Below are 26188 nucleotides of genomic sequence, written 5' to 3'. Positions count from 1 at the left end.
CTTGGAACAAACAGGGCACAGTTTGGGTCACCTTTCTGACATGGTCAGAGAGTAGTATGTCTCTTTATGGAACCAACTGCAGGGGTACAAATGTACTGTAACTGTTTTTTAGACAGGGGTGTTGTATTTATTAGGGGCACTATATTGCCAAAATGATGTTGTTGAACATCTCATTCCAAAATCATGTGCATTAATGGTACCCCCCTCCCCCCGCTGCTAAAACAGCCTCCACTCTGCTGGAAAGGCTTTCCACTAGATGTTGGAACATTGTTGCGGGGACTTGCTTCCATTCAGCCACAAAATAATTACTGAGGTCGGACACTGATGTTGGGAGATTAGGCTGGGCTCGCAGTCGGTGTTCCAATTCATCTCAAAGGTGTTCGATGGGGTTGAGGTCAGGGCTCTGTGCAGGCCTTCTTCCACACCAACCTCGACAAATCATTTCTGTACGGACTTCGCTTTGTGCACGGGGGCATTGTCATGGTGAAACAGGAAAGGGCCTTTCCCAAACTGTTGTCACAAAGTTGGAAGCACAGAATCATTTAGAATGTCATTGTTTTCTGTTGCGTTAAGATTTCAGATACACAGCCAGGAGACAATAAGAATAATTTGCGGTCTTCTGGCTGTGTATCTGTTTTGTTTGCGTTTCCCTCTCCAATGTTTCTTTTATCAACTGCAATGAACAAAAATATTAACGCAAGTGTTGGTCCCATGTTTCATGAGATGAAAAGAAAAATCGCCAAAATGTTCTATATCTTATTTCTTCTATAAAAAAAATGGCACATTCGTTTACATATCAATCAGTGAGCGTTTCTCCTTTGCCAAGATAATCCATCCACCTGACAGGTGTAGCATATCACAAAGCTGTAAAATGGCATGATCATTACACAGGTGCTGAACCATTACAAGGCCACTTTCAAATCTACGGTTTTGTCACAACACAATGCCACAAATGTCTCATGCCTTGAGGGAGCGTGCAATTGGCATGCTGGCTGTTGGAATGATTGGCTCCCCAGTGGGTGGGCCTATGCCCTCCCAGGCCCACCCATGGCTGCTCCCCTTCCCAGTCATGTGTAATCCATATAATGAATGTATTTCCCATGACAGATTTTCCAACATGAACTGTAACTTAGTAAAACCTTTGAAATTGTTGCATGTTGCTTGAATTTTTTTGTTCAGTTTTCAATGCCAACTAGAGTCCGACATTCAAATTGGATCCAGATTATGAAGGCATTTTTTTTGTAGGGCCTACATTCAAGTTTGACACTCGATACTCTAAATGTGATGGGTTTGGTGTGTTTCTGCGTCGAGTATGGTGATATTTCAGTACTTCCGTGTGTGCTTGTTCACGCCATTTGTTTTTTCCTGTATTGTACTCTATAGCATCTCCTCATCAACCTACATGTGAAACACTAGATAACTTCTGACCATACAAGTGTCAAGGACGAGGTCACAGTGCCGTGCTAAAAGTCTCTGAGACCGAGACTATTAAACACTGTTATGAAGTGGGCTACATTAAGTCCAGAGCCTGCCGGGTGCTCCTCCCTCAGTTCAGAGGGGCCACGTTTCTTCTCCTGCTCCTGCCCCATGCTGCAGCTGACTCACGACTGGAAAATGTCACTTCCTGCATGCTTTTCCACCTCTCTTTGAAGAGAATGGGATGTTTGCTTTCTTAGCTTTTCTTTCTTCCTTAGACAGCCGTTTGCTTCATTTTGCCGTATCCTCCTCCCAAAGCCCAGTGTTTTTCTTGGACGCCTGAATAACCTCTTTTTGCACCGTAAAGTAGTTATTCTAACTGTATAAATGAAAATAGTCCGTCTTTAGAAGTCCACCACTCTCCCACAAGCAAGGTAACCTGGGACTTCTGCTGCCATGTTATTTGAGACTACCGTTGACAGTATTTATGCCTGTGGTTATTGTGCACAGTAAATGGCTTGTTCAGGGAAGATGTTGAGGGATTTGAGTAATTTACAGACTATAACAAGTTATAGTTCTAATATCTACCAGCAGAAGAAACAAGCTGTGATAGTTTCCAACCCCTCTCACGGAGAGCAGAGGGTTCGTGCTCCATTAGCTGTTAGACTAATTGCATCTAATTACTACCTCTATGCCATAGTGCTTGTTATGGCTAATTGATGGATCATTCTACTTCTTCTACAGCAGGAAATCGAAGCATCTGATTAATCCTCGCCGAGCTTTAGCATATGGTCGTCTTGAATCTCGGGAAGCAAGCGTTTTTATATCCCAAGTGTATAGAATAACAGGACCCCATGCTCTCGTTTTCCAGAGAACGCTTTGTAAGACTCGTGTCATCTTGATTTATGCTTACAGTGGTGTTTTGCTGCATTCCGCTCGGCTCTGCCGCTCTCCTCTGCCTCTCCCTAGTCACCGACGCTCCGAACTCTCTCCATGTCTCTTAGTATGGGACTGGGAAGTGATATACAGTGACAGGAGTGTTTGTGAATAAGTTGCGTCGTTTCACAAGACCCCTGTCATTCTTTAGGTATATTAAGTACTTTATGGTGGGATGCTGTTTAGACACGTATACAGTCATTAGGGATTCCACATACACTGTTAGAATGTAAAGGACTGTCCCATGGTGCCTGTGTGATATAAGGAGCAGGTCGTTCCCATGTGACTTGCTCTGTACCATTTTATAGACTAAGACCCAGGCTACATTGCTCTTACAGAAGGCCTGGATAAGGCCCCAAATTCCATAGACATATCCCTACTTTGATAACAAACAAAAAACATGTTCCCATTCTCTGACCTCTAACCTCACTTTTGACCCTGCCCCACCCGCCTCTTCTCTCCCCAGGCACGACCAGCCATGATTGAGGACAAGGGCCACCGTGTGACCGACTACTTTGTGGTGGCCGGGCTGACGGACAAGTCCACGCCCCTGGAGCAGGACCTGTCGGAGACCAAGTCCAGCGGGCCTAAGGCGCCCATTACTGACCTGGCCGTCATCAACAAGTCGGCGGGAGAGACTGTTCCCGAGGGCTTCACCTGCATGGAGAGCACCTACAGTGGGCAGCAGGCCAACCTTAACCACGGCAGCCTTAAGAGCCACGAGCTGTTCCTCTGCTACAAGAGGGACCGCGACAAGCCCCCGCTCATCGACATCGGGTGAGTCCATCTGTGTGCGCTCTACTGTGAAACCAAATGGAAAAAAAGGGTGTTTCACAATGGCATCATTAGGGTGAACTCTGAAACAGGTGCACCATAGCCTCAGAATCCCTTCCTCGTCCCAATGAGACCAATTACCAGAATAGTCATCTCTAATAGAGCTGCAAAGTACATCTACCTTAATCCCTTTCTTTGAAAATGACACTGATAGGAGAGAAAATTGTAATGAAAATTGCTTCTGCTCTATTATTGAGCTATTGTGGAAAAACCCTCTGCAATGTAGGCCTATTGCTTGCTTATTATTTGTAGTGCTTTTGGGTTATTTGCTAGATTAATTGAATGTAACCCCCCCCCCATATGTGAAATAAATCACATTTAATTTTAAAGCACTTAACTTTCTATCAGGGAAATAACAGCACCCAGTGGTGTTGCGTTTTGAAAGAGTGATGCCAACCACTATCCTCAAATGAGTGTTTAGCCTTGATCCAGGGGGTTTGTTGGCGCCTGTCATTCTACGCTGTTAGATTTGCTAGCCTCATATCTCCACTCTTCTTAATCAAAACAACAAGCTGGAGTTTCCAGTTACTTGGCTCCAGTTACTTGGCTCAAAAAATATATATATATCCTCTGTCCTGCTTTGGGAACGCACATGTTTCTCTTCAACTGTCACTGACTAGAGTGTAAACAGCAGATCAAATATAAAGTGTTTACCCAAATAAATGACATAATCATACTCTGGCTAGTTATAGGCTAGTAAAGGACACTTACACTTCTTGGAGTGGAGAGCGAAAATTCCATCTTGGATTTAGGTAGTTCCAATTTAGCATAATTATCGGATTATTCAGATTATTTACCAGCCAAAATGTTTTTTTACCTCAAATTACACCAACAAAACACAAAACCCATGAGCATAATTTGTAATGTTTCTAAAACAAATGTATTACTAGTAAGAAGTAATGTGGTATATTGTTTTATTTCATTTTTGTTACCATGGTAACGAGACTCATATTTGTGCCTGTGAGATTGAGTGTGACAAGAGTTGTCTTCTCTTACCTAGCAGTTGAAACTCAAACATTGAAAAACAACCTAACTTGTGAACAAAACAATGTAAATAGCCAAAAAACACAAGGACTAAGTCTCACTTCAGTAGACTTTCGTTTCAAGTAAATTAGACCAACTTTTATGCCTGTGCGCGCAGTGCTTCTAAAAAATCACTCAGCTCTTCACGTGCTCAAAGCCCCCAGACAGGGAGTGTTGCATCGCAATGTGGGATAGGCTATATAGGATTCAGTTCTTTGACTTTGTATGATTTATTTTACCAGCTATGAAACAAAACAGCAGAAATACTTTGAAAACAGCTACTGCATTTATTTTACTATAAATGTGATCATACTTTACTATTTGTATTCACTAATGCGAGTGAAATGCATGACCACCCGCCTACGTGGCTAGTGAAAAAGACATCTTACCCGCTAATGTCAAAATCTACCCGCATTTGGCAGATGGTGGGTGTTAATTCTAGGCCCTTTGCACATTTTTGGGGGGTTCTTGCATTGGAATTATATTGATTTCTGCTTATCACGCTATAACACAGCAAAAAGGTCAAATACAGAGACACCGAGATCATTGATTGTGCTTTTGAAGTGACATGTTGACACAATCTCTGCTTTACTGTATCAGTGCAAACAATGTACAGCGCCCTACACACTAAAGCAAGGCCGTTTTGGTAATTAATAAAGGCTACAAGCTAGGTAGACTTTTTGTAATAGGTGAATGTCCCCAGGGGCGTAACTTTCATTGGGGACGGGGACATGTGATGCAAAACGAGTCAACAGTGTTCTTTTAGGACCATGCGAACACCTCAGAGCGGTCGGGTGGGCTGTTTTGGAGTTTGTATCCGGCTGAAATAAAATGTTTAAAAATATATATATATATGTTCCCCCCCCCACATCTAAAACCAAAGTTGTGCCCCTGATTGACCCTATGTGAATGCAGCCATACACACAGCTAGCTGTCTTACCAAAATATTGCAAACTAAAGTATTAGCCTTGTTATTCATGCATAAAAACAAATACTGAATAGCAGTTTGGCTTAGAATACAGACACAACTGTGAATGCGAACGAATGAATGTGAACAGAACAAAACAGCGGTACCGTGTAGGCCTAGTAAACAACATATCAGATCAATGAAAACATGAAAGAATCTATAGTGCCTTCAGAAAGTATTGACACCCCTTGACTTTTTCCCCACATTTTGTTGTTACAGCCTGAATTTAAAATGGATGAAATATATGTTTTTGTCACCGGCCTACACACAATACCCCATAATGTCATGACATTTTTACAAATGAATGTGTTCTCCTTTGTTATGGCAAGGCTAAATAAGTTAAAATTTGCATAGAAAGTCACATAGAGTGATGTCATATATGTAACTATGTGCAATAATAGTGCTTAACATGATTTTTGAATTACTACCTCATATTTGTACCCCACACAATTATCTGTAATGTCCCTGAGCAGGGAATTTCAAACACAGATTCAACCATAAAGACCAGGAAGGTTTTCCAATGCCTCACAAAGAAAGGCACCTATGATTTGAATATCCCTTTGAGCATGGTAAAGTTATTCATTACACTTTGGATGGTGTCTATACACCCAGTCACGACAAAGATACAGGCGGCCTTCCTAACTCGTTTGTCGTAGAGCAGTGGTTCCCAAACCTTTTATAGTTCCGTACCCCTTCAAACATTCAACCTCCAGCTGCGTACCCCCTCTAGCAACTGGGTCTGCGCACTATCAAATGTTGTTTTTTGCCATCGTTGTAAACCTGCCACACACACTATACGATACATTTATTCAACACAAACATTAGGTAGAATTTTTGTCACAACCTGGCCTGTGGGAAGTGACAGAGGTCTTATAGGACCAGGGCACATATAATAATAATAAATAGTTTTGGTCTTTATTTATGCTATCTTACAGATAAAACCATATTTATTCATAAATTGTGAATAACTCACCACATGTTAATGATAAGTGTGTGCTTGAAAGGATGCACCGAACTCTGCAATGTTGGGCTGTATTGGAGAGAGTCTCGGTCTTAAATCTTTTCCCATGCACAATCTGTGCCTGTATTTAGTTTTCATGCTAGTGAGGGCTGAGAATCCACTCTCACAAAGGGAGAGGTGGTTTCAAAGGGCATTGGTGTCTTAATAGCACGATTTGCCAAGGCAGGATACTCTGAGCGCAACCCTATCCAGAAATCTGGCAATGGCTTCTGATTTTAAATTACATTTTTACAGAACTGCCTGTTGCAATTTCGACGAGGCTCTCTTGTTCAGATATCGGTAAGTGGACTGGAGGCAGGGCAAGAATGGGATAACGAATCCAGTTGTTTGTGTCGTCCGTTTTGGGAAAGTACCCGCGTAATTGCGCACCCAGCTCACTCAGGTGCTTCGCTATATCATATTTGACATTGTCCGTAAGTTTGAGTTAATTTGCACACAAAAAATCCTACAATGATTGAAAGACCTGTGTTGTCCTTGTTAATGCAGACAGAGAAGAGCTCCAACTTCTTAATCAGCCTCAATTTTGTCCCACACATTGAATATAGTTGCGTAGAGTCACTGTAATCCTAGATTCAGATCATTCATGCGAGAAAAAACTTGGCATCAACCAAGCGGTCAGACAAGTGAACATTTTGGTCAGTAAAGAAAACTTTAAGCTCGTCTCTCAATTAAAAAAAATGTGTCAAAATTACTGAGATATTGAGAATTACTGAGATAATAGCAGACGATGTTGCCACTCCTATTTGCCACATCTTCAATTTAAGCCTACTAGAAAGTGTGTGCCGTCAGGCCTGGAGGGAAGCTAAAGTCATGCCCCTACCCAAGAATAGTAAAGCCCCCTTGACTGGCTCAAATAGCCGACCAATCAGTCTGTTACTAATCCATAGTAAACTTCAGGATTTTTTTTTTGACCAGATTACAATGCTATTTCACAGTAAACAAATTGACAACAGAATTTCAGCATGCTTGTAGGGAAGAACACTCAACGAGCACATCACTTACACAAATGACTGATGATTGGCTGAGAGAAATTGATGATAACATGATTGTGGGGGCTGTCTTGTTAGACTTCAGTGCAGCTTTTGTCATTATTGACCATAGTCTGCTGCTGGAAAAACGTATGTGTTAAATTTAGGGTTACAAAGATCATGGGGAAAATATCATACTTTTTGTAGAAATGTCCTTTGGTCTGATGAAACAAAAATAGAACTGTTTGGCCATAATGGCCATCGTTATGTTTGGAGGATAAAGGAGGATGCTTGCAAGCCGAAGAACACCATCCCAGCCGTGAAGCACAGGGGTGGCAGCATCATGTTGTTGGGGTGCTTTACTGCAGGAGTGACTGGTGCACTTCACAAAATAGATGGCATCATGAGGTAGGAAAATTGTGTGGATATATTGAAGAAACATCAAGACATCAGTCAGGAAGTTAAAGTTTGGTCGCAAATGGGTCTGCAAGTGGACAATGAACCCAAGCATACTTCCAAAGTTGTGGCAAAATGGCTTAAGGACAACAAAGTTAAGGTATTGGAGTGGCCATCACAAAGCCCTGACCTCAATCCTATAGAAAATTTGTGGGCAGAACTGAAAAAATTGTGTGCGAGCAAGGAGGCCTACAAACCTAACTCAGTTACACCAGCTATGTCAGGAGGAATGGGCCAAAATTCACCCAACTTATTGTGGGAAGCTTGTGGAAGGCTACACGAAATGTTTGACCCAAGTTAAACAATTTTAAAGGCAATGCTACCAAAGACTAATTGAGTGTATGTGTGCACAACCGGTAATACCGTATATATTATGGCACGGTATGAAGGTATATAAATCTGGATACTGCACAACCCTAGTGGGTAGGCTCTGCAAGCGGAGCTAGCTGGAGCTTGGCCGCATCATCGCTGTTGGGCTTGGCGGCGGCCTTGGTGGTTTGATGCTGCTGATCATCACTCTCCTTCTCGTTTGGCTTTGTTTAGGTACTTTGACAAAGCCAATTTCTGATGCCCATCATGGCAGATTAGCTGGTTCGAGCTAGCTAAATAGGCGAAGGCAGATAACACTAACGCATTTTCAGCTAGCTAAGAAGCTTACGAAACTCTATAGTGGTGGGGTGTTTGGCAGAGTTGAGTGAAGCAGCTTCAGCATTTAACCTGACCCCGCCTTTATGAATCAAAATCAAATATTATAGGCGGAGGCGTCTCACGTTATTCACTTAGCCTACAACAGATGAGAAGTGTCCCCCCCCTGCTTTTTATGGAAACACAAAGGAGTCATACCTAACCGCTCTGGTGGCTTTCAAGAGTCCCCCTACATATACCCTGTCACGCTCTGTCCATTATGCTGACACCGCACAACTCAATCAGTTGAACTTTTTTGCTATACAGTGGGGCAAAAAAGCATTTAGTCAGCCACCAATTGTGCAAGTTCTCCCACTTAAAAAGATGAGGCCTGTAATTTTCATCATAGGTAGTACACTTCAAACTATGACAGACAAAATGAGAAAAATCCAGAAAATCACATTGTAGGATTTTTTTATGAATTTATTTGCAAATAATGTGTATAGTGACATAAACTAAAACTGAGGGGGCACAAGTTTCAACTGAGGGGGCTAAGTCCCTTTTTGCCCCATCGTGGAGCCGGACTGATTTGGTGTTTGCAAGTCTGGATACACGTGTTATGAACTGCAAGCCTCCTTCACTGGCTGATTTGGTAAAGGTTTCAGAAGGATCCACTTCTTGTCAGAAAAGGGGGAGGTAGAATTGGGGATCAGGTCATAACATATTTTTGGCTCAGTTCCGCTCTCCCATCCATCTCAGCCATATATGGATGGCTATTCCACATGCTATTATTCATCTCTGTCAGAAAGTTTCAACATAAGAATGGGCAAAATAATAAAAAATGTCACCTGTAAATTATTCATCGTCCTTCTGCTCTTCGTAGCAGTTGCAAGACCCCATTTCCTTGCCCCCCCAGCCCATGTGTTCAGTGTTTCACCATTGACTGTCACTGTTCCAACTTGTTCTTGTGTGTTAATTAGGAGTTCACTGGCACTTGTCCTTCCTATGCGGCCTCTTTGGATTCTTTCGCCTCCCGTTCAGAATGAATGGTGCACCGGCTGCCAGATACAAAACATGAGGGCCTGGGACCTGTCTGTGTTCCTTCTCATGTCACAAAGTGTCCCCTCCTTGGCTCCTGTGACCTTCCCAGGATTGCAATTACTTGGTACAAGGAGGGCAAGGCTATTGGCTGTGCCCAAGGCATGCTGCACATAAGAGACTCTGTCAAATCCTTGAAGGATATAAGGTCAGCGGAAGCAAGGATTTGACTTTGCTAGTAACGTTGCTTTGGAACTCCTGCAGTAATTGCTGTCAACCAGAGTATAGGTTGTAGTGGTAGACTGATTTGCATTCCTGATTACATCTAGGTTCCTGTTTTTAATCGTAATTTTTTTTTACCCTTATTTTACCAGGTAAGTTGACTGAGAACACATTCTCATTTACAGCAATGACCTTGGGAATAGTTACAGGGGAGAGGAGGGGGATGAATGAGCCAATTGGAAGCTGGGGATGATTAGATGGCCATGATGGTATGAGGGCCAGATTGGGAATTTAGCCAGGACACCAGGGTTAACACCCCTACTCTTACGATAAGTTCCATGGGCTCTTTAGTGACCACAGAGATTCAGGACACCCGTTTACCGTCCCATCCAAAAGACTGCACCCTACACATGACAATGTCCCCAATCACTGCCCTGGGGCATTGGGATATATATTTTTTTTTAGACCAGAGAAAGGAGTGCCTCCCACTGGCCCTCCAACACCTCTTCCAGCAGCATCTGGTCTCTTATCCAGGGACCATCCAGGACCAACCCTGCTGGCCTGTGTGGGTGGATGCAGTGAGGTAGTTTTAAAAACCATGGAATGCTGAAATCTGAAGACTTGTTTTGATAATACTTTTAATACACAAAATATTGCTTTGCCTTTTGGTCAACCTCTTGTTGTGTAGTACTTTAGAAACATCAATGCATGATAGCGCTGCGCTAGAATGTGTCATGATGTCTGACTCAGATCGCCCAGTGAAGAGGCTGACCAGGAATAGTTCTATCCAGAGGAAGAACTGACTCGGTAAAGGGGAAGCCTGGATGGAAAACCAGCCGTGTCTTCAGAAACAGGCAGTTCTGGCCACAAAGCCCTGTACAAACTACCAAAGTTCCTCAACACAAATAGAAAACCATGATTAATTGTCATAGCTATATTTCTTCTAAACATTCCCTAGGAGGGCAAGTGGAGATAACTGTACCTTGCATTAAACTGTGTGTTTTCAATATATGGATGAAGTGATGACACATTCACCCACCCCATCATACATCCCTCTACCTGTGAGAGTGTACTTGATCTCACAGCGAATCGGGGGGTAGCCCGACCTGTCAGTTCAACACCTTAGCCCTTACACCAAGAGGTCCAAATCCCTTTGAGGTTGCTAAATGTTGTACTAAGGTTGCTAGAATATGTTCGGCCACAGTACCTAGTCTCTGGCCTGAGTGTCAGTCTGTTGGTGCTACCGTACCAACTCCTTGTAACTTATTGTCTTGCCAATAATGTCTGGCTTGACAATGACCTCAGTGGAGTTGACGAGCACAAACAGATCTGGGACCAGTCTACCTAGTGTCTAGCCTGCCATGTTGAGCTCAGTTCACTTCAGAACCCTGGTTGGTTCACTTCCGAGGCTATGGAGGAGACTGAACAAGTTTCTCAACAATTCCTTGAGAAGAAACCACAGATATTCCCCAACCATCAGAAAATATTCACTCTCTTCCTTTGAGGTTTGCCTTCACTGCATGTTTTTGTTTCCAGCAGGCATGTGACATGTGGCCAGAGTGGGAGGTGCGTAGAAATGACCCCTATTGACTTGACTTGAAATATGACCACACTGAACTTGCAAAATGTTGCGCCGTGGAAACAAATCAAGATTCCTATAGCTATTATGGTGATGCGAGGTTGAATAAACCGAAAACTTAAAAATACCTGTTTATTTACCATTTGTATTTGTTTTCTGAAGGATAATTTATAGTATGTATTGGAGTTAAACTCTAGAGAAAGCTCAGTTAAACCTGCATAAGTTTACTGTGGTAGCATATGCCTACTAGTTGAGAGACTGTCTGCATAGAGCGCGAGAGTGAGCATTCTGATTTAGTGTGGCTCTGATTGTGTGGGCAGGAGTCATTCTGCTGCCAGCACTTTGACAGAGAGCAGAGTGGTGCAATCTCAGCTTCCTCACATGCTGTTGACACTCCGGCCTGTTGAATGCAAGTCAAAGGCAAGCCACATGAGCGAAGACGGGATCTTGTCTCAACTCTCGCTCCTCTTTCTGTCACTCTACCCTGCTCTCTACCTCGCTTCCTCTCTCTCATTCTCTCTACCTCCCTCTCTGACTATCTGGCCATCTTTTCCACTTCTTTCTCAGCAGTTTGCTAAGCAGTGCAAACGGATATCCAACATCGACACCAATTAAAAACGCTGCATAGGGCAGTTCACCTGTGGACCTATATGGCCTCAGGACAGACTTGTCATCGAAGGCCATGGGATAGTTGGTGGTACAAATAGGATTTGGCCATGAATGAATTACATTCCTGCTCTCTAGGTCACTCTAAATGCACTGTATGTGGAATCCCTCTATTATGCTACTTGCCTAAGGCCAGGCAACAATGGATGGAAGTACTTTTGTTAGCGGGTGGGTACATTTATGAAACTGGACCCAAGGTTATCTCAGCTTGAGCCCAGACGCTCCATTGTGATACAAGGTCATGGTGATTTGATCACCCATTGTTGCACTCCGATACATCGTAGGCTAACGTATTTAGATGGCAGTTGAAACCGAGCAGCTGTTGTTAGTTGTCACACACTGTGGGATATGGTGGTATTTCGTCTTTTTCAGGCACTTTCATTCTTTCCAGTTTATGAAAGACTATACCTGTCCACAGAAGTACATAGATCATTGCTCCCCAACCTCCAGTCTGCTTCACCATTTGTAAAATAATTCTGACCTGTGTTCGGCCTGATTACCAGCAACAACGAGACAGCCCACAGGGAGGAGGTGAGAGCCTTGGTGGAGTGGTTCCAGAAAAATAACCTCGACGTCAACAAAACGAAGGAGCTCTTTGTGGACTTCAGGAGACAGCAGAGGGAGCAGGCCCCCATCCACATCGACAGGGCCGTGGTGGAGAAGGTGAAAAGCATCAGCCTCCGCGTACACATCATTGACAATCTGAATGGTCCACCCACACCGATAGTATGGAGAGTAAGGCGCAACAGGAGGCTGATGAAATTTGGTTCGGCCCCGAAGACCCTTACAAACTTTTACACATGCACCATTGAGAGCATTCTGTCAGGCTGTATCACCGCCTGGTATGACAACTGCACAATCCGCAACCGCTGGGCACTCCAGAGGGTGGTGCGGTTTGCCCAACACATCACTGAGGCACACTGCCTGCCCTTCAGGACATCTGCACCACCCGGTGTCACTGGAAGGTCAAGAAAATCATCAAGCTTCAGAGCCACGGCGTGTTGACCTCGCTATCATCCAGAAGGTGAGGTCAGTGCAGGTGCATCAAAGCTGGGACTGAGAGACAGAAGCTGTTTTTCAATATCATCACTCTCGCCATCACTAGCCGGCCTCCACCCAGTACCCTGCCTTGAATTAAGTCACTGACACTCACCGGCTACCACTCGGTTACTCATCCGTGCACCTTAGAGGCTGCTGCTCTATGTTCATATACATCAAATAAAATTGTATTGGTCACATACACATGGTTAGCAGGTGTTTTTTTTGGGGTGTAGCAAAATGCTTGTGCTTCTAGTTCTGACTGTGCTGCAATATCTAACAAGTAATATCTAACAATTCCACAACAAATACCTAAAACACACAAATCTAAGTAAAGGAATGGAATAAGAATATTTAAATAAATGGATGACTAATGACAGAGCGGCATAGGCTAAGATGCAATAGATAGTATAGAATACAGTATATACATATGAGATGAGTAATGCAAGGTATGTAAACATTATTAAAGTGGCATTATTAAAGTGACTAGTGTTCCATTTATTAAAGTGGCCAATGATTTCAAGTCTATGTAGGCAGCAGCCTCTCTATGCTAGTGATGGCTGTTTAACTGTCCGATGGCCTTGAGATAGAAGCTGTTTTTCGGATGCTGCAGGTGTCCTGGAGAGCAGGGAGTTTTCCCCCGGTGATGCGTTGTTCAGACCGCATCACACTCTAGAGAGCCCTGCGGTTGCGGGCGGTGGAGTTGTCGTTCCAGGCGGTGTTACAGCCCAACAGGATGCTCTCAATTGTGCATCTGTAAAAGTTTGATGGTAATAGGTGCCAAGCCAAACTTTCGAGGCGCTGTTGCACCTTCACCACACTGTCTGTGTGCATGGACCATTTGTTTGTCTGTCATTTGTGCGCAGAGGAACTTAACTTTCCACCTTCTCCACTGCTGTCCCTTCTATGTGGATAGGGGGGTGCTCCCTCTGCTGTTTCCTGAAGTCCACAATAATCTCCTTTGTTTTGTTGATGGAGAGGTTATTTTCCTGACACCATCGTTGTTGTTGGTAATCAAGCCTACTACTGTTGTGTCATCTGCAAACTTAATGATTGAGTTGGAGCCATGCATGGCCATCCAGTCATGGGTGAACAGGTAGTACAGGAGGGGGCTGAGCACTCACCTTTGTGGGGCCCCAGTTTTGAGGATCAGTGAAGTGGAGATCTTTTTTTCCTACCTTCACATACTTAGGGTGGCCCGTCAGGAAGTCCAGAACCCAATTGCACAGGGCGGGGTTGAGACCCAGCTCCTCAAGCTTGGTGATGAGCTTGGAGGGTACTATGGTGTTGAATGCTGAGCTATAGTCAATGAATAACATTCTTACATAAGTATTCCTCTTGTCCAGATGGGATAGGGCAGTGTGATGGCGATTGTGTCGTCTGTGGACCTATTGGGGTGGTAAGCAAATTGGAGTGGGTCTATGGTGACAGGTAGGGTGGAGGTGATATGATCCTTGACTAGTCAAGCCCTTCATGATGACAAGTGAGTGCTACGGGGCGATAGTCATTTAGTTCAGTTACCTTTACATTCTTGGGTACAGGAACAATGGTAGCCATCTTGAAGCATTTGGTCAGCTGGTCTGCGCATTCTCTGATGACGCGGCTAGGGATGCCGTGGCTGGTTTTCTTTTTGTAATCCGTGATTGCCTGGAGACTCTGCCACATACGTTTCGTGTCTGAGCTGTTGAATTGAAACTCCACTTAGTCTCTATACTGACATTTTGCTTGTTTGATTGCCTTGCGGATGGGAATAACTACGCTGTTTGTATTCGGCCATATTCCCAGTCACCGTTCCATGGTTAAATGCTGTGGTTTGCACTTTCAGTTTTGCACGAATGCAGCCTTCTATCCACAGTATCTGGTTAGGGTAGGTTTAAATATTCACAGTGTGTACAACATCTCCTATACATTTCCTTAGAAACTCAATCACCGAATCGGCGTATTATTATTCTATGAGGCTACCCGGGAACATATCCCAGTCCGCTTGATCAAAACAATCTTGAAGCGTGGATTCCGATTGGTCAGACCAGCATTGAATACTCCTTTGCACGGGTACTTCCTGTTTGAGTTTCTGCCTATATGAAGGGAGGAGCAAAATGGAGTCGTGGTCATGTATGCATCATGGAAGATAGAGTAACAGTGGTCCAGTGTTTTTCCTGAGTGAGTGCTACAGTCGATATGCTGATAGAATTTAGGTAGCCTTGTTCCCAAATTTGCTTTGTTAAAATCCCCAGCTACAATAAATACAGCCGCAGGATATATGGTTTCCAGTTTGCATCAAGTCCAGTGAAGTTCCTTGAGGGCCGTCGTGTTCTCGGTTTGAGGGGAACACTTGTCGCTTTAATAATGTTTACATACTCTTTTACCCATTTCATATGTATATACTGTATTCTAGTCCATACTATTCAACTATTGCTGTGCATATAATATTCTATCCACATATTCGAATATCATATACAGTACCAGTCAATAGTTTGCTCATTCAAGGGTTTTTCTTTATTTTAGCTATTTTCTTTATTGTAAAGTAATAGGGAAAACATCAACACCAGGACATAACACATATGGAATCATGTAGTAACCAAAAAAGTGTTTAACAAATCAAAATGTATTTTAGATTCTTCAAAGTAGCCACCTTTGCCTTGATGGTGGCTTTGCACACTCTTGGCATTCTCTCAACCAGCTTCACCTGGAATGCTTTTCCAACAGTCTTGAAGGAGTTCCCACATATGCTGAGCACTTGTTGGCTGCTTTTCCACCACTATGCGGTCCAGCTCATCCCAAACTATATCAAGGTCATCTGATCCAGCACTCCATCACTCTCCTTAGTCAAATAGCACTTACACAGCCTGGAGGTGTGTTAGGGCATTGTCCTGTTGAAAAACAAATGATAGTCCCACTAAGCCCAAACCAGATGGGATGGTGTATCGCTACAGAATGTTGTGGTAGTCATGCTGGTTAAGTGTGTCTTGAATTCTAAAGAAATCACTGACAGTGTACCCACAAAGTACCTACACACCATCACACCACCTCCTTCATGTTTCACAGTATGAACCACACATGCAGATATCATCCATTCACCTACTCTGCGTATCACAAAGACACGGCAATTGGAATCAAAAATCTGACATTTACACCAGTCTAATGTCCATTGCTCGAGTTTCAGCTTTCATTCCTTTCATCACATTCCCAGTGGGTCAGAAGTTTAAATACACTCCATTAGAATTTGGTAGCATTGTCTTTAAATTGTTTAACTTGGGTCAAATGTTTCGAGTAGCCTTCCACAAGCTTCCCACAATAAGTTGGGTGACTTTGTTGTCCTTAAGCCATTTTGCCACAACTTTGGAATTATGCTTAGGGTCATTGTCCATTTGGAAGACCCATTTGCGACCAAGCTTTAACTTCCTGATAGATGTCTTGAGATGTTGCTTCAATATATGTACTTAATTTTCCGCCTCATGATGCCATCTATTTTGTGAAGTGCACCAGTCCCTCCTGCAGCAAAGCATCCCCACAACATGATCCTGTTACCCTCGTGCTTCATGGTTGGGATGGTGTTCTTTGGCTTGCAAGCCTACCCACTTTTCCTCAAAACTAAACGATTGTCATTATGGCCAACCAGATTTTATTTTCATCAGACCAGAGGACATTTCTCCAAAAAGTACGTCTTTGTCCCCATGTGCAAACCGTAGTCTGGCCTTTTTATGGCGTTTTTGGAGCAGTGGCTTCTTCCTCGCTGAGCAGCCTTTCGGGTTATGTCGATATAGGACTCATTTTTACTGTGGATATAGATACTTTTGTACCAGTTTCCTCCAGCATCTTCACAAGGTCCTTTGCTGTTGTTCTGGGATTGATTTGCACTTTTCGCACCAAAGTAGGTTCATCTCTAGGAGACAGAACGAGTCTCCTTCCTGAGCGGTATGACGGCTGCGTGGACCCAGGGTGTTTATATTTGCGTACTATTGTTTGTACAGATGAACGTGGTACCTTCAGGCGCTTGGAAATTGCTCCCAAGGATGAACCAGACTTATGGAGGTCTACTATTGTTTTCTGAAGTCTTGGCTGATTTTCTTTTGATTTTCCCATGATGTCAAGCAAAGAGGCACTGAGTTTGAAGGTAGGCCTTGAAATACATCCACAGGTACACCTCCAATTGACTCAAATAATGTCAATTAGCCTATCAGAATCTTCTAATGCCATTACATCATTTTCTGGAATTTTCCAATCTGTTTAAAGGCACAGTCAACACTGTATGTAAACTTCTGACCCACTGGAATTGGGATACAGTGAAATAATCTGTCTGTAAACAATTGTTGGAAAAATGACTTGTCATGCACAAAGTAGATGTCCTAACCGACTTGCCAAAACTATAGTTTGTTAACAAGAAATTTGTGGAGTGGTTGAAAAACTCCAACCTAAGTGTATGTAAACTTCCGACTTCAACTGTACATCGGACTCTGACATTGCTCGTCCTAATATTTCTCTATTTCTTGATTCCATTCTTTTACTTTTAGATTTCTGTGCATTGTGTATAGTTAGATATTACTGCACTGTTGGAGCTAGGAACACAAGCATTTTTACCCGCAGTAACATCTGCTAAACGTGTATTCGACCAATAGAATTTGATTTGAATGTATTATTCATGTGGATGTGCATGAATATGTGTACGTCATTGGCTCATTGTTGAGTGTGTGTGTCTCGGTTGCTCTACGATGATTCTGGCCTAGATCTCGTTTGTGAATGTGTTTGGTGTTGTATGTATTAATGCGTGTGTGGGTGTATGTGAATATTTACATAGTCATTGACTCATATGGTTGTCTCTCTCTCACAGTGTGTTATACGAAGGGAAGGAGCGTCTCATCCAGGGCTGTGAGGTCATTCAGGCCACGCCGTACGGACGGTGTGCCAACGTCAACAACAGCTCTGCCACCTCGCAGCGCATCTTCATCACCTTCCGCCGCGCGCCGCCCGTTCAGCCCCAGAACTCACTGGCCGTCACCGACATCTGCGTCATCGTCACTAGCAAGGGCGAGACGCCGCCGCACACCTTCTGCAAGGTGGACAAGAACCTCAACTGTGGCATGGTGAGTCCTCTGGTCCTCTGTGGCTCAGTTGGTAGAGCATGGCACTTGTAACGCCTGGATTGTGAGTTTGAATCCCGAAAATGTACGCACGCATGACGGTGGTTAAAATCATCTGCCAGATGTCATATACTTTACCATTGGTAAAGAACTAAAGCCCACATGCTCAATTTCTCCAACACATATATATATTTTTTTTAATGGTTTGCAACATTTCAATCCCTGAAATGATCTTCACCTTAAAAGTAGGGTTTTGGGAGTAATGTATGGGGCTGGAATATACCTATTATGACATTTAGGCCATGGCACTCACCCTGAGTATGTCCTGTTGAAATTAAGCATTGAAAATGTTGTTTTGAGCCCAAACTCACATGGTCTTATTGTTCATCCTCCAGTGGGGTTCCAGTGTTTTTCTGTGCTACAAGAAATCAGTGTCCGCATCCAACTCCATCAATTACAAAGCCGGTGAGTCTTCTTTGTCGTCTCTCGTCTACCATCTTTCCACATCGGTCTGCCTGTTTTGTTCACATTGACGGATAGTTATTATTTCCTGGCCTTTGTTCAATGCCGTTTACCATATATTTCCCGCTTGCTTCTTGCCTGAGTCGACTTCAAAGTAATTGTATGTTGATCTCTTATGATTGATCTGAATTGACAGGAGCTTTCCGTGCGCTGTAGATAAGACTAAAGGCACTGGTGTATGCCAGCGCCGTTATCTGTCACTCAAATACCTGTAAACGGATGATTCCTGGAATAGATGGCTGGGAAATGGCATGACTCATTTTGGGGGTTTTGTCGCTCTTCTGAATCTGAAGATATGGGCTGCGTCTCAAATGGCACTCTATTCCCAACAGGCCCTGGTCAAAAGTAGTGCACTATATATGGAATTAGGGTGCCATTTGGGACACAGTCCTAGTTTCAAATCAGTGCATCTATCTGGAGTTTAGAAAAGGGCAGAGCCTCACATATTAGACTGGCTCACGGCAACTCTTAATGCTCCGAGTGTTTCTCATCAGCATTCCAAGCCTTATTTCGGGTCCCCGTTTATTTCAAGGTGGAAAGCGTTGTCATTGTGCACCATTGCAATTGCCCTCTTTTTCGCGTTTTGGTTTTCCACTTCAATGACCTTCAAACAGGTTCTTATGGTAAATAGAATAGCATGTGTTCTTACTATACACCAGGAACGGTAATGTTTCTGAGGACAGCTAGCCCAGAATCAGACATTTTGTAAGGCCCTAGTCAGCTGGTTTCCCTCCATGTACCAGTATCCACATTCTTGTAAATACAGCAGAGTTGTTCCCTGTCTCGCACTTGCTATTTTCTGAGGTCAGAGCTGGGTGTTGGCTTAGACGGGCCCCTGTTCAGATACTGCACACATACGCCTCATCTCCACTAGGCCTTCCTGTGAGATGACTGCTTCCAGACTGCTTCCTACCCCGCTTCCTCTTTCGGTCTCTTTATTTTGACAGCGTTCTCTGGAATTCACAAAAGGCCGTGGGTGACACAGGCCTTGATCAGCAAAGTGTTATCCTTTGAAAATAATGTGTTCTGTATCTCAGCACACTGGCTGATGTCAATGAAAATATGACGAAGGGAAATGGGGTTTGATTTTATTCCAACAGCCAAGTGAGCCAATGTTTGTCCTTCCTTCCTTCCCTTCTCCAGTCTTCACTTCATAGATGTTATTATTGTGTAGTGGGATCTGTAGACATAATTGTCCTCGGTGTATGTAGTCTAGTGCTTTCAGTGTACCCCAAGGAAATGAATGTTACATGTATGGATGCCTTTTGGGTGTTGGACCATTCTTGATACACACAGGAAACTGTTGAGCGTAAAAATAAAAAAACAGCAGCGTTGCAGTTCTCGACACAAACCGGTGGCGCCTGCCACCTACTACCATACCCCGTTCAAAGGCACTTACATTTTTGGTCTTGCCCATTCACCCTCTGAATGGCACACACAGACAATCCATGTCTCAAGGCTTAACAATCCTTCTTTTACCTGTCTCCTCCCCTTCATCTACACTGATTGAAGTGGATTGAACAAGTGACATCAATAAGGGATCATAGCTGTCACCTGGTCAGTCTATGTCATGGAAAGAGCAGGTGTCCTTAATGTTTTGTACTCTCAGTGTATGTCATGTGTCACTTGCCATATGAAAAAAGATGGCTTGATTGCTCTCTCTCCTCCAGGCCTCATCTTCCGCTACCCAGAGGATGACTATGAGTCCTTCCCCCTGTCTGAGTCTGTGCCCCTGTTCTGCCTCCCCATGGGGGCTAAGATCGAGTGCTGGGCCCCCAACACACGCTACCCTCTGCCCGTCTTCTCCACCTTTGTGTTAACCAACTCCTCTGGGGAAAAGGTAGGTGTAACAGCAATGGCATTATATCAGTTAACGCGATTTACAATGAATCATGAATAGATAGTTATGGATGGCTGGAACTGAACAGCCCTGTGATACTGTCGATTTGATTGACAGCTGTAATAGTCAACATTCAAGTCTCACTTCCTTGAGTTGCATGGTGACATTGGGTGACTGTGGGAATGGGTAGAATAATTTGTTTCCTCATCAGGCTGTGTGTTTCACTGCACCTCAATGTCAGCTGCCGCTTGAGCAAACTACAATCTGATCACAAGTTTTGTCCCAAACCACGTCACATCTCTCTGAGCTAGAGTAATGTTGTGTAAACGGTGAATGCCAGTTGAGATGGCGGGTGGCGTTCAACGTAAACGGATTTAGCAATTTAGTGTAAAGTGTGCTCAAACGCTACTCCACCATATCGTTAAAATGCGTGAAACGCGTTTGTTAACATCCCTTATGTTAACGCAGGAATCGATCTGTTATAATTTGCTCTGTCCCAGATGTACGGCGCAGCCATCCAGTTCTACGAGGTCTACCCCATAGATCTCCTCAGTGAGAAGCAGAAGGTGCAGCTGGGCCTGCTCACCACCGTGGAGAAGAAGGTGATCCCCAACCGGACGGTCAACACCAACAAGTGCATCTGCCTGCTCTCCCGCTGGCCCTTCTTCGAGTCTTTCCGCAAGTTCCTCATGTTCCTCTACAAGCTGTCCGTCTCGGGTCCCCACCCACTGCCCATCGAAAAGTAAGGATTGCGTCAATTGTCAAGTTGGAGGCTTGCTTTAGGTTGTGGTTTGTACTTTTGGGACTATTTCATTGGTTCCATTGTACCAGGACAACTAAATCAGGCGCAGCTCAAGATGTATGTGTTTTATACATGTATTTGAGTTTTTATAAATGAATTTGATAGTTTGGAGAGGGGTAGGTGGGTGTTGGTAGAGACTAATGTGGCTGTGTTTGCTGCTTTGTTTCTTTGACAGGCACATCTCGCACTTTATGCACAACGTGTCCTTCCCTTCACCTCAGAGGCCCAGAATCTTGGTCCAAGTGAGATGCCATTTTTTTTTGTGTGTTGGAGAGGGAAGTTTGTTGGTGTATTTGCCTCTGTGTCTGTACCTTTATGTGAATGAATGTGTTTGATGTGTGGAGAAAAAAAAAACTTGTCATGGCAGGGTGACATTTTTTTGGTTTTCTCTTTCAGCTCTCTGCACACGACACCTTGATGCTCGCACAACCTGTGTGTACTCCTCTCCCTCTCAGGTACGACTGATTTTAAAGCTGGCTGAATGGATCAATGCGAGTGTGTGTTCTCCTGGACATTATCGGCTGTCTCAAAGGCTCAATCTGATTTTGTACTTGCACACATTTAGAACACAAACACACACAATGAAAAATCAGAACCGTCACCGTATCCTCGTAGCTTCGTTTCAGACGGTACGTCCTCTCCACAAGTTTAGAGCTGTGAAAGTCTAGGCTTCAGGAACAGAAAGAGAAACTGGGCCCAGTTATTGTTATCATTGCAGATCATCAACCACATATTTTCCAGAGGAAATACCGGGGTTAGAAAAAATCAATCATCCAGCACCCTCCAAAGGTTCTAGTTTGGTAATGCAAAACGCATTCATTCATGTCAGTTTTCCGAGGTCAAATAGTCACGCTTTGAAACAGCCAATAGAAAACAGGCATTGGGACTGCCAGAAACAGCACTGCCTGTCTGTCACATTGTGGACCGGTCCTTCATTATTAAGTGCATAAGCCCAGCCTGTACATATTAAATAAACTGTTATGCTGCCATTGCATTCTGCCAACAAACCTCAAAATGTTCTGAAAATACCAGATGTTCCATCATTATCATCAGGCTCTTTCCTCTCCAGGTTTATAATTTCAGAGTGGAATATGTTGTTGTTGGTCAGCAAGAGAGATCATGACTTTGGGGACTGGAAGACTTGCTGGCTGGTGCCTTTGGACCAGATTTACAAGTGTTTGCGGCTTTGGAAAGTTTCAACTTGTTATTCTCTGAAAAGAAAAGTACATTCCCCTGAAAATGTAACCTGATCTTCTCTCAATCCAGTTTACCTTCACCCCATTCCTTACTTATTTAACCACACACTTTCTCAGTGCACCTGTACCAATTACAAACCTCCCTTCAAAGACGGCGGCCCTTCATCCAATCCAACCTTTGATGACCCACCCATTGTATCCCTGAGTCTGGTTTGAATGGTTTCCCCAATCCTTCTGTGCTCCTCTGTTCCCAACTTGCCTCTCATCCCCTCCTCTCTCCCCTACTCTCCTCAGTGGGGCAGACTACAGTACGTTGCTGATGAACCTGGGCTCTGAGAACTGTGCCACGCTGCTGCACTTTGTCCTGCTGGAGAGTAAGATCCTGCTTCACTCCCTGAGACCCGCTGTACTCACCGGGGTAGCAGAGGCCGTAGTGGCGGTGAGTGATACAGGATATGGTCATTCAGCTTTTAGAATGTTGTAAAAAGGACTATTCAAATAAAATGGTATTGATTAGTTAGTTGGTTGGAGTTTTTATCCAGTTAGCTTTTATATACAGCTTGTGGCCCATGTAGGACTGATTTTAGGTTAAAAGTTATGTTAAATAAAAGTTCTCTCCATCTGTGTTCTTCTCTCCAGATGATCTTCCCGTTCCAGTGGCAGTGCCCGTACATCCCCCTCTGCCCGCTCTCCCTGGCGGGGGTCCTCAATGCCCCCTTTCCCTTCATCGTGGGCGTGGACTCCCGCTACTTTGACCTTTATGACCCCCCGCCGGACGTGGTCTGTGTGGACCTGGACACCAACACTATTTACCTGTAAGATCCATACACTTTAAAGGAGCATTTCCCCCATTTTGACATGTGGATCTGTTTACACACTTTATCCTGTTGTCGATACCGCCAAACAGTTTTTCGGTACATATATCGCATGTTAATTATTTTGTTATTTACACGAGAATGAGCATATTCCAAAAACACTATTCTGAACCAACTGTGTAGGTCTGATGAAAAGAGACACAGTAACTGGAAAAACCTCCCAAAGAAACCCTGCAAGAGCCTGTTTAACTCCCTGGCCAACCTGCACCACCAGCTGGGCATCGGTAGGTACACATAGTCACAGTCACCTCAACGGGTTTCTCATAGCAATTGCTTCATGGCCAGTGCATTCAGGATAAAAGTACACTAATTGTACGTATGAGATAGAAGTGAATTCTTTATGAATTTATGTCTTTAGATATAAATTATGAAAGAATTCTAGCTGTCCAGCCGATAATGAGTAAATGGTGCATTCAGCCTGCTATGCTCATGTAATATAATCATAATATATTTGCTGTAGCAGATCCTATTTCCAGTCATGCGTGCATACATTTCACGTACGGGTGTTGCCGGGAATCGAACCCACTAGCTTGGCGTTGCAACTGAGCGACAGAGAACCAACTTTTTTGTTATGTTACATTTGAATAAAACGAGAAAGATAAATATCCGGTCTGGTGGCTGTTTTCAGTGCGTCGGACAGCCCAGGAGGGCTTGGCGGTGGAGATGACCCCCATCGAGGCGGACTTCACCTGGCACAAGAAGATGACCTCCCTGGAGATGGAGATCCAAGAGGCCCTGCTGCGCTTCATGGCCAACATCCTGAAGGGCTACCGCTCTTACCTCAAACCCATCACCCAGGCCCCCTCCGAGAAGGCCACCTCCGCAGACTCACTATACGACCTACAGGGTTAGTGCAGGCTGTGTGTTACCGCTCTTACCTCAAACCCATCACCCAAGCCCCCTCCGAGAAGGCCACCGCTGCAGACTCACTATGTGATCTGCATGATAACAATGGAGAATGGATGGATCATTTTTAGTCCTTAGTCCTTCATTTATTTGCCCAGAACAATAATAGCAGCACCCAGAACAAAATCTTATGCAGGCGCTGTTTTGTAGTTCTCAAGAGACCTACACAAAACAGACAAAAGAATAGACAAATGGGTTGTCGATGTAAAATTTAAAAAAAGAATACTTTGTATACTAACACCAGAAAAAGAAGGGACCCGCACACTGCTCTTGATAGCGTCACTGCTCTTTAATAAGCTTTACATATCGGCCTTCGTCAGAGCTTTTTAAATTAGCACCCTTATGTAGACCTAGCCCCGCCCACATCCATTCCACCCATCGGAAGGGGTTGGAGTCGAGGGAAAACAAATAAGTGCTACCAAATATAATAATATGCATTTCATAACTATTCAAATAAAGTGTGTACATAAAACGTATTAAACACATCTGTAAATCCACAATGAGGATATCGACCTTCCAAGCAAGTTTTCATAAATCATTGAGTACGGCGCAAGAAAAACGTCAGAGTAATCTGAAATTGGGGCATAATTCATGTTCACATTTACAACATAACATACATACAGTGCCTTGCGAAAGTATTCGGCCCCCTTGAACTTTGCGACCTTTTGCCACATTTCAGGCTTCAAACATAAAGATATAAAACTGTATTTTTTTGTGAAGAATCAACAAGTGGGACACAATCATGAAGTGGAACGACATTTATTGGATATTTCAAACTTTTTTAACAAATCAAAAACTGAAAAATTGGGCGTGCAAAATTATTCAGCCCCCTTAAGTTAATACTTTGTAGCGCCACCTTTTGCTGCGATTACAGCTGTAAGTCGCTTGGGGTATGTCTCTATCAGTTTTGCACATCGAGAGACTGACATTTTTTCCCATTCCTCCTTGCAAAACAGCTCGAGCTCAGTGAGGTTGGATGGAGAGCATTTGTGAACAGCAGTTTTCAGTTCTTTCCACAGATTCTCGATTGGATTCAGGTCTGGACTTTGAATTGGCCATTCTAACACCTGGATATGTTTATTTTTTAACCATTCCATTGTAGATTTTGCTTTATGTTTTGGATCATTGTCTTGTTGGAAGACACATCTCCGTCCCAGTCTCAGGTCTTTTGCAGACTTTGGCTCCATCCATCTTCCCATCAATTTTAACCATCTTCCCTGTCCCTGCTGAAGAAAAGCAGGCCCAAACCATGATGCTGCCACCACCATGTTTGACAGTGGGGATAGTGTGTTCAGGGTGATGAGCTGTGTTGCTTTTACGCCAAACATAACGTTTTGCATTGTTTCCAAAAAGACCAATTTTGGTTTCATCTGACCAGAGCACCTTCTTCCACATGTTTGGTGTGTCTCCCAGGTGGCTTGTGGCAAACTTTAAACGACACTTTTTATGGCTATCTTTAAGAAATGGCTTTCTTCTTGCCACTCTTCCATAAAGGCCAGATTTGTGCAATATACGACTGATTGTTGTCCTATGGACAGAGTCTCCCACCTCAGCTGTAGATCTCTGCAGTTCATCCAGAGTGATCATGGGCCTCTTGGCTGCATCTCTGATCAGTCTTCTCCTTGTATGAGCTGAAAGTTTAGAGGGACGGCCAGGTCTTGGTAGATTTGCAGTGGTCTGATACTCCTTCCATTTCAATATTATCGCTTGCACAGTGCTCCTGTGTTTAAATGTTTAAAGCTTGGGAAATCTTTTTGTATCCAAATCCGGCTTTAAACTTCTTCACAACAGTATCTCGGACCTGCCTGGTGTGTTCCTTGTTCTTCATGATGCTCTCTGCGCTTTTAACGGACCTCTGAGACTATCACAGTGCAGGTGCATTTATACGGAGACTTGATTACACACAGGTGGATTGTATTTATCATCATTAGTCATTTAGGTCAACATTGGATCATTCAGAGATCCTCACTGAACTTCTGGAGAGAGTTTGCTGCACTGAAAGTAAAGGGGCTGAATAATTTTGCACGCCCAATTTTTCAGTTTTTGATTTGTTAAAAAAGTTTGAAATATCCAATAAATGTCGTTCCACTTCATGATTGTGTCCCACTTGTTGTTGATTCTTCACAAAAAAATACAGTTTTATATCTTTATGTTTGAAGCCTGAAATGTGGCAAAAGGACG

The 26188-nt window shown here is 43.6% G+C and overlaps 1 protein-coding gene across 3 annotated transcripts in view; it reads left to right on the top strand.

The window, feature by feature from the left end:
- LOC109906544 (DENN domain-containing protein 4C) overlaps positions 1–26188 on the top strand; it is a 74107-nt gene that overhangs the window by 25796 nt on the left and 22123 nt on the right. For all 3 annotated transcript variants that reach the window (XM_020504289.2, XM_020504288.2, XM_020504287.2), the window contains exons 2-12: positions 2819–3129; positions 17617–17869; positions 18262–18331; positions 20059–20228; positions 20729–20970; positions 21206–21272; positions 21427–21485; positions 22521–22665; positions 22866–23041; positions 23225–23325; positions 23730–23948. In XM_020504289.2, coding sequence (XP_020359878.1) covers positions 2831–3129; positions 17617–17869; positions 18262–18331; positions 20059–20228; positions 20729–20970; positions 21206–21272; positions 21427–21485; positions 22521–22665; positions 22866–23041; positions 23225–23325; positions 23730–23948 — 1801 coding nt within the window. In that variant the 5' untranslated portion in view covers positions 2819–2830. The remainder of the gene's footprint in view (positions 1–2818; positions 3130–17616; positions 17870–18261; positions 18332–20058; positions 20229–20728; positions 20971–21205; positions 21273–21426; positions 21486–22520; positions 22666–22865; positions 23042–23224; positions 23326–23729; positions 23949–26188) is intronic.

This window comes from Oncorhynchus kisutch, linkage group LG16 (assembly GCF_002021735.2).
Source record: "Oncorhynchus kisutch isolate 150728-3 linkage group LG16, Okis_V2, whole genome shotgun sequence".
Lineage (NCBI taxonomy): Eukaryota > Metazoa > Chordata > Actinopteri > Salmoniformes > Salmonidae > Oncorhynchus > Oncorhynchus kisutch.
Note: the sequence above shows the minus strand (reverse complement) of the source record. Positions and strands in the feature narration are given on the sequence as shown.